At 38.6% G+C, this 9,670-nt stretch overlaps 1 protein-coding gene across 1 annotated transcript; it reads left to right on the plus strand.

Moving 5' to 3' along the window:
- Window positions 1–8,731: 8,731 nt before the first annotated feature.
- Window positions 8,732–9,670, plus strand: LOC142101419 (olfactory receptor 8D1-like). Its single transcript, XM_075185878.1, has one exon. The coding sequence runs from the start codon at window positions 8,732–8,734 to the stop codon at window positions 9,668–9,670; it is 939 nt and encodes a 312-aa protein (XP_075041979.1).

The raw sequence follows: 9,670 nt of genomic DNA on the forward strand, positions 1-9,670 counted from the left end.
CCCCATATTCCATCCCCTTCTGTATCCCTTTCCCTCCTGTATCCCATCCCCTCCTGTATTTCATCCCCTCCTGTATTCATTCCCCTCCTGTATCCAATCCCCTTTTGTATCCCATCCCCTACTGCATCCAATCCCCTCCTGTATTTCATCCCCTCCTGTACCCATTCCCCTCCTATATTTCATACTCCCCGTATCCCTTCCCCACCTGTATCCCTTCCCCTCCATCATCCCATCCCCTCCTGTATTTCATCCCCTCCTGCACCCATCTCCTTCTGTATCCCGTCCCCTCCTGCACCCATCCCCTCCTGTATTTCATCCGCTCCTGCTCCCATCCCCTCCTGTATCCCATCCCCTCCTGTATCCCTTCCCCTCCTGCATCCCATCCCCTCCTGTATTTCATCCCCTTCTGCTCCCATCCCATCCTGTATCCCATCCCCTTCTGCACCCATCCCTCCCTGTATTCCTTCCCCTCATGTATCCTATCCCCTCATGTATTTCCAAGTTGAAAATTGACCTAATAATCACAGCGATAAGGGCCATCATTTGGTCCATTATTTTACTATACCTGATCATACCAAGCCCAATTACACATGGTCAAATATTTTGAATTGACCAAATTGATCAATCAAAATCATTGAGGACTCTTGGCCTAAAATGAGTGAAACATTTTACAAAACCAATATATTAAGCTATTTAAATGTTAGTTTACTTCTCCCTGATACTTTCTAGCCTGACAACAAAGATCCTATGGGTGTGTGTTTGGGTGGGGGCAGGTCTGCAATGTATAAAAGACAGATTATGATACTAAAAAATAAAATAAAGTTTTACAGACAACTATACAGGTAGTATGTCTGTCCTGTCCTCAGTACCCACTTGCTCTCCCAATTCTAAAATTAGCTAAATGAGGGTAAAATATGAGTTTCATTGAAAGAAGAAAGCTTAATTTTAATAATGCAGAGAACTCTACATGAGGCCGTGCTTTCACTTGACTATCTACCACTGCACCCAAAGCAGCAATGAGCACAAAAAGTGTGATTATAAAGGACAATTTCATTGCAAGTTGGGGCCGAATCAGGCCTGGATTTCAAATATATGTCCTCATAGAGCACTTCTGCTGTGATCTCCATCCCTATTGATGCAGAATTCCATGGCCACAAGCCAAGTGGGTATGGGGTCATTGGAAATAATAGGCTCCATCCTCATCCCCCTTTACATGCTTTTATGAGTGTTAACAAAAGTTGGTAAAAGCATGATGCCATTGGTTAAGAGGCCTGATGCTGGCATACATAAAAGATTAGAAGATGTTGGAACGAGTGTCCGCTTGCAGCTCCTGCATGTCTGCCTCCCTAGGTCTGGGCAAATGTTTCCTTTCAACTAATCCATACCTGAGTGTAAGCTTAAGTGTCAAAAGTCCAATGTTAGTGTTAGCTCTTGAATCAAGCGAACATGTTATAACCCAATAGTCTGATGATGACTGGGATGATAGTGGATGCTTATACTGTGAGAATGAGATGTAAACAAAGTGATGTATGCTGCAATGGATTGTGAGATTTGAAGATAAGAGACTGTAAATATCACTTATTGTAAGAGAGAGACCCAAGGTAGGTCTCAGAAGGACACACTACCTCACCACACATCTACACAAGTAGTGGTCATAAATATACAAATGAGTGCACAAGTGCAGCTTGATTATACGATCACGAGTTTGGTACAGATTATGAAAGAATGCAGCGTCTTGGGCTCCCTACACTATATGTATTGTAACCTGTGTCTTGTGTATGCCATTAATAACTAAAGTTCTCCTCTACCCTGTGGAAATATCTTTGACTTGTATCTGTCCCTGTATGTCTCAGACAAATCAAGTACACTTTAAAACTGTTCTATTTTGCTTCCTGTTCTCATGAAATTGAACTTCCCTGTGCTTTGGCCAAAACTGCGGCAGTATCTTATCGGCCATGCACCACACAAAGCAGGTGATGGTGGTAGTTCCCATTAGCTTATTGGGATACTGGTGCAGACTATAAAACTACAAATTAGAGGGACCCAGGAGAGCTTGGGACCCCCTGTGCTCAGTATTGTCACAACGATACATGAACTAAAGACATCTCCCCTAAATTAAGGGGGTGGTCCAAATGTGATGTTAGGCCGGGCAAGTGTATTCTGATCATGACCACAATCCCAGAGACTATCATGCATGGAAACACCTCAAAAAGTGGAATGTGGACACACACCTGTGTGTGAGTACAGTGGAAGTATTAGCTGTGTGTGAGTACAGTGGAAGTATTAGCTGTGTGTGAGTACAGTGGAAGTATTAGCTGTGTGTGAGTACAGTGGAAGTATTAGCTGTGTGTGAGTACAGTGGCAGTATTAGCTGTGTGTGAGTACAGTGGAGGTATTAGCTGTGTGTGAGTACAGTGGCAGTATTAGCTGTGTGTGAGTACAGTGGAAGTATTAGCTGTGTGTGAGTACAGTGGCAGTATTAGCTGTGTGTGAGTACAGTGGAAGTATTAGCTGTGTGTGAGTACAGTGTAAGTATTAGCTGTGTGTGAGTACAGTGGAAGTATTAGCTGTGTGTGAGTACAGTGGAAGTATTAGCTGTATGGCAATAACATTCTGTGGAAAATAGGCATATTTGGCAATTGATAAAGTAACTTAAATTTTATTTATATAACCAATACTGTATGTTTCCAAATATTTATCAGACTTGTCTAAGGCTTGGTTGATCTTAGCTCAATAATATTTACTATTATTAACTACCACTACCATCTGTACTGTTATAGTTAATAATGTTAATGAGTCATTGAAACAATTGGTCTTGTGGGAACTCAGTGTCCCAGGAGATTTGCTGAGAGATTATTTAATTCTCTGTTCTGTTTAGAGAAATTAGAGTTACACAAAGGATGTTCTCAGTAGCAGGTGAGTGAACTATGTAACCTGAATTAATTGTATATCTATAGTAATGAGCTGTGAGCTAGTTCTGAGGACCACTGACAGGTATATTTTCAACTTTTAAAGAAAAACTAAACCTACATTACAAGTGGTTGACAGCATAAATAGGCAAACTGTGGCACACCAGCTGCGGTAGAACTACAAGTCCCAGCAAGACCTGCCAGGCTTGAAAATTCACAGGTTGCCCAATATTGTTCTACAAGAAATATAATACTAACAGGGAAGTGCCAGAGCCATAAAAAGGATTTTATACAGGTACAGGAAACCCCAGGTGACTGGACGCATCTGTAATAACTGACAGTAGGGAGTGCACCATTCCTTATAATACAAACATTTTCCTAAAAAATACTGAAGTGACAGGTATAATTTACAGGAGTTTATACATATATTAGTATCTTTTGCGGATAAAGTAATTCCACACTTTTTTTTATTCATATTAGACAACTGATTTACATATTATTTTTCTGCTACATTCTTACAAAATAAGTATATTGAAGTTATTTCTAACCCATCTACTTGAGAGCTGGAGATTAAGCGGCAGAGTGGGTATGACTGCTGAGTGTATGTTGTCCCCATGCTTGCACAGATTAGACCAAAATCATAGTGGTATGTTAATAGGCCTCCAGCAAAATACGTGTTCACAGCGTACATGCCTGGTTCAGGGAGTTTAGATTGTAAGCTCTACAGTGTCAGGGAGAGCATAAACAGTAGATGATAGTACTGCGCTGTTTAATACTGTATGTTGGTTCTATATAGAGAATAAAACTAACATTTACCAACCCTCCCATCCCTATGCAAAACAGTTCATTTTAAAGTAGAGATAAACAAAATCGTGACAACATTTTATGCAAATCTAGATTTGTTGCAGAACAATCCGTTTTGCAAAAAAAGGTGTTTATATTTTCAAAAAAGCTCTATAGCAAGTGTCATACAGGAGCATAACTAGAATTTCGTTGCAATTTTTCCATAATGATTGTTGTACTGTGTTTTGTTTCAGCTGTCACCTAATAGTAACAGAGATGGCATCATGTGATTGGTCAGATCCCAAATAATAGTCTGATCCTCTGAAGATCCAATCTGGTCAGTGACTGTGACAGAGCGACAGATCTAAAATGTAATTATGACATTGTTTTATGGGTGTGCAAACAACAGTATACAAGTATAGAAGATTCTCAATTACGAACTAGAATTAGTATTTGGTAAAAGTTAGTTATGACCATTATTATCTTAGTGCATTTTATTTTATGGGGATAATTTCTACTTTACCATTATGCATTTTGACATTTAGGTTTAGTTCCACTTAAAGCAACTATACAATCTTATTTACAAGTTGCCATAACTGCTAGCAACCTGTGATTTATTTACATGTACTTGATAAAAAACAACAGCCTGGATTTTCTATATTATTATCCTCTTGTGCTGAATAAGCCCCATTATTAGGGGTTTCACTATAATTAACTCTGTTACATGTTTTTTACTATTTGATTCTTTGAGTATTTTTAGTAGTTTTAGTATTTTCAACAGCGATTAGAGGTTCAGGTTTGGGTTAATTCCATACATCTGAGTTTTACATATCCATGTTGATACATAGATTGATTAAAAAATCATCCTGCGCCCCTCGCTTCTGAAACCAATGCAAAATGTAATTTTCAATCGACGTCGGACATATGTGAAGCACAAACAAAACATTAATTAGATTTCATATATAAATAAAAAAATAATGTTAACAATGGAACAGCAAAAATAAAGATATTGATGTTGAACTATTAAAAATATTGACTAATTCATTTGCAGACTAACCATTAAATTATAATTATAAAACCAGACAGCAAAAAGAAAACATAATTGATTTGAACTTTGCTAATATTGAGTGATTTTTTTTCTTGCGGTTAGCATTCAGTTATAATTAATGATCAGACAGCAAAAGAAACATGTTATTAAAGTTGAGCTGTTGAGAATATAGATCCATTCATTTGAAAACTAACATAAAATTATAATTAATATTCAGACAAGAACAAAGAGTTATTCAAATTAAACTATAGATTACATTTATTGAGTCGTTTGCAAACTAACAATAAATTATCATTAATGATCATACAGCAAACGAAAAACATTATTAAAGTTGAAGAACTGAGAATACTGATGGATTCATTTGAAAACGAACATTACATTATAATGAATAATTAATAAGTATAATTAATAAGTGTACAGCAAAGCCTTTTGAAGGTGAGCTGTATTGATTCTAATATCAAACTACTTCTGCATCCTCATATAGGTGTTTGCAAGCATAATTAATTAATTAATTAATTATAAATTAGAGGGTGGACAACTATGCTATCTGTGAAGTAATTGCCACCCCCCCCTCCCCACCCCCCTAGGCATGATCTTCTGAATCTCTTATATTTCAAAATTGTGTATGGTACACTGTCTGTACCCTAAAATTACCCTGTGAGCAAACAGCTCAATGTTTCATCTACCTACTCTTCTTTAATGTTTACAAAAAGCTAATTCAGTTGTGGCATTAGGTGTAATTTTTTTAAATCTCCTAAGTTTTAGAATTGTGTGTGCGTGTGCTGTGTATATGTAGGCCCTAGTACAACTGTTAAGCAACTAAATTGATAGTAGTATACAATATACAGCAACAACCCATAACACATTACATAATACATAAAAAACAAAATAATACAAAGACCGGACATCAACTAATTAACAGGTTACACCCAGATAACTTGGTAATGTCGATCAAGTTATTTATGGCACAGTGAATAAGAGGGATGGTAATGTCCAACATGTAGTAGATTGGTCTCAAGAAAAAGGGGGACGCAAGGAAAGAGGGCCAAGCTCATGAGAGCTTACAACATAAAGGGAAGAGGAAGACACAAATAGTGTGGCACCAAATGAGGAAGTGTAAGTGGTACCCATGGCAAAGGAGAAAAGAGGTTTCAATAAAGAAGTGAGTTTTTAGGGCATAATTGAAGCCGTGGAGAGAAGAGGCTAATCTGATAGGGCATGTGAGATAATTCCACAGGTGGGGAGCAGCACGAGAGAAATCCTGGAGGCGGGTATGGCAACAGGTAATCAGTGTGGTAGTGAGGCTACAATCATTGGCAGAGCAGAGGGGAGAGGGAAGGAGTGTGGGTAGAGATGAGGTTGGAGATGTAGGGAGTGAGGATTGGTTGAGAGCTTTGTAGGTGAGAGTGAGTAGACTGAATTTAATTCTGTAGACCAAGGAGAGCCAGAGTAGTGACTAACAGAGAGGGACGCCAGAGATAGCATGGCGGGAGAGTAATATAAGGTGGGCAGCAGCATTGAGGACAGACTGAAGAGGGGCAAGGCAGGAATTGGGTACACCAGAGAGAAGGAGAATACAGTAGTCAAGTCATACTACTTATTAAACTAGCGGAAAAGCATCTCTACTAAGTATCTTGACCTTGTAGATCAAGATTTTATTCACAATGCCAATTCAAAAAGGTTATTTATTGAAATCTAATCACTACCTTTTGGAAACCACACCGGAACCTAAGTCTTAAGTTCTTAAGGCAAATTAAATGACTTTGTTTCCAAAATACACAGATATATCTTGCCACCTCCATGCCAGTTCAAACTCAAACAGTCTCTCTCGATCGAATACTGGAAGATTACTTTAATACTAGTAGGAAGTGGACATCAGAGATGGTCACTTCGAATATTGGTCTATTTAAGCTGCCCACTCTCCTGTGTGTATTCTGAGTGTTTATTAGAGCTGGAAACATTGTAAGTTATCATTGCTGGTGGTTATTTCCCACTTCATTTGCACGCTTTGTTCACAGAGTCTATGAGAGGGTTCACAAACACCAACACCAGCTGGAGAAGTGGGGCTAACATCCGTCTGGATATTTCCCACAGGTTCAAAGGTACTCCCATCATGAAGTTGTCCAGCCATTGTTGAATCTATATGTAGAAAAACTGGTATACCTCAAAATAAACTACAATTGTTGCCAGTGGCGATGAACATATATTGGATAATGATCTTGACATCAATGATGTTGAGTAGGAGGATGATGTTAATGAGTGAATTTAGCAAAATACCCACTCTAAGCATGAACCCAAAACTCTAGTCCAAATTGTTTCTTTTTGCTGATCGAGAGTAACACATACACACCGTGGGTATTGTGGGGGGTTATCATGGTGGTAGTGCGGCTGGTGTGCAGGAAACATTTTCACTTTGGAGCCCATAACAACCAAGAACTTAAAAAGTGAAATTCCCAAGGCTGAAATGCCTGGTATGTAATACTATATATGTCCTGTTTAATCTACAACATATGGGTAGGTAGGTTAACCTAAGGACAACACAACTACAGATACTGTGAGAACAAAAGTTTCTGCAGATACCATCATGTATCAATGCCACCGCCGGTACCATCCTAGTACAATTAAAAAAATACTGGGCTTTGACCACCTGTATCTTTTATTAAACTGCCATCAAACTGCTCATCTGAGGCAACACTTTACATTTGTTTATTTACATACAATACTGTTGTACTAGTTGGAAATGCTGAGCTTTGCCCATCCGTATCTTTAATAAATCTGCCATCTAACTATCTATCTGGAGATGTTTTTCCGCCTGTCCGATGCCAACTCTTTGTACTGCTAGTAAATGTTAGGCCTTGCCGAACTGTATCGTTTTTTAAAATGCCATCGTTCTACCTATCTAGGGCTAACGTATCTATTTACATTAGTCCCAGATTTTAATGACATCCAATGTCATCTCGTTGTAGTGGAAACTAAGACACAACATTTCAGTAAGTCTCGATAGTTAATCTATTGAATAGGTAAGAAAAAAAGGTCAAGGTAATTGGATATTTCATGCTTGATTCAACCGGTCACAGAATAATTTCATATTGGGTTATCCATTCACTGATTATGGTACTGATAATCCATAATCAGTACCCTTTCGCCATTCCACGGTCCACTACCAGCATCTATATCGCATTGATACTCACTCTGCTTGTTTCTTCAACATTCATGTTGTTTTTGTTGCTTTTCTTAGTTTGATGCTGTTCCAATTATTCATATTTTTATTTTCCTGCTCCACTTGGCTCATTATGTATTTATGTTTTCCTTTGGTTAACACTGTGTAACCGATTTGCATATCCATTGTACATTTGTTTTACCTATATACTTCCACACCACACCTGCTATTAGTCAATTCCATACCCTATATTTTCAAGTCCCTAGATGAAGGGCATCGTATTTGTAGCTCATACACATACCAGCTCCCACCACAACTTAGAGCATTAGTGAATCTGCAGATATATCATAATTTGTGTAGGTAACATTTTCGGCCAGCCAGCTTGCTGCAGTCTTTAGTTAATGCTACTACCTATCTGGGGATGCTCTTCCTGCCTGTTTCATGTGTCCTATGCCATCTCCTAGTGTTAGAAATGCCACCCTCAATTGTTTTTTTAAACTGCCATCTTGTTTCATTTACGTCAAGTGCCATCTCCCGGTTGTAGAAGGTCATGCCGGCCATCTCTAATTTTGAAAGACTTTTTCAGAATTGTGTTTATTGTATAATATTAATCTTCCTTTGTCTCTAGGTGTAGAGGCCTTAATTTTGGGTGTCGATATTCTGCCTTTAAACAGTTTTTTAGAGAGAATTTTAAGAACAACAGAATGCGTAGTAGATCCTTCCTAATAATTGACTTCAAAATAATTAGTCCTCAACACTTAACAGTGACGCTTTGTTTCCCAACATCATACTGTGATTTTCTTTTAACTCAGACACAATCCTGTTTATTACATGGAAGAAAATAATCAGACGATGGTGAGCTACTTCATTATTAAAGGGATTTCAGATGTTCCAGAATTGCAACTTCCAATCTTCCTCCTAGTTCTTATCATTTATCTCATCACATTTGGTGGTAACATGACCATTCTTCTACTTGTCTGCCTGGACCCTCATCTCCACACTCCCATGTACTCCTTCCTGAGGAACCTGTCAATCTTGGACATTTCATCCAGCACCGTCAGTCTTCATAAGGTCCTTGTAACCTTTTTATCACATGATAACAGAGTTTCTTTCGTTGGTTGTACACTACAGTTTTATGTGTTCTCTTGCTTAGCTTGTAGCGAGTTGTTGTTATTGGCAGCCATGAGTTATGATCGGTACGTGGCCATCTGCAACCCTTTACGTTACTCGGTCCTCATGAACTCCAGACATTGTGCTCTGCTAGCCACTGCCTGCTGGACTATAGGTTTTGTTGAAGTTGTACCATATGTTGTGTTGTTATCAAAGTTCTCCTGTTATAAATCCAACATTATTAACCACTTCTTCTGTGATCTTGTGCCCCTTATCAGACTTTCCTGCAGCGACACGTCCACCTTGGAGATGTTGACCTTCATTGAAGGACTGTTGCTTTTAAGTCTTACACCTTTCGCTCTAACCATCGCGCCCTATGTTTTCATTATTTCCGCCATACTGAGGATCCGTTCCAGCACTGGGAGACTTAAAGCTTTCTACACATGTTCCTCACACCTTACAGTTGTCGTCCTTCTGTATGTGACCCTCACCTGTCAATACCTGAGACCAACTTCAGCCGACACCTTAGATTCCAATAAGTTGTTCTCGCTCTTTAACACAGCTGCTGTTCCCATGCTTAACCCACTGATCTACAGCTTAAAAAATAGAGATGTTATATCAGCATTCAAAAGAAAACTAAATATAGTAAAACATCAGTAG

This window comes from Mixophyes fleayi, chromosome 9 (assembly GCF_038048845.1).
Source record: "Mixophyes fleayi isolate aMixFle1 chromosome 9, aMixFle1.hap1, whole genome shotgun sequence".
Lineage (NCBI taxonomy): Eukaryota > Metazoa > Chordata > Amphibia > Anura > Limnodynastidae > Mixophyes > Mixophyes fleayi.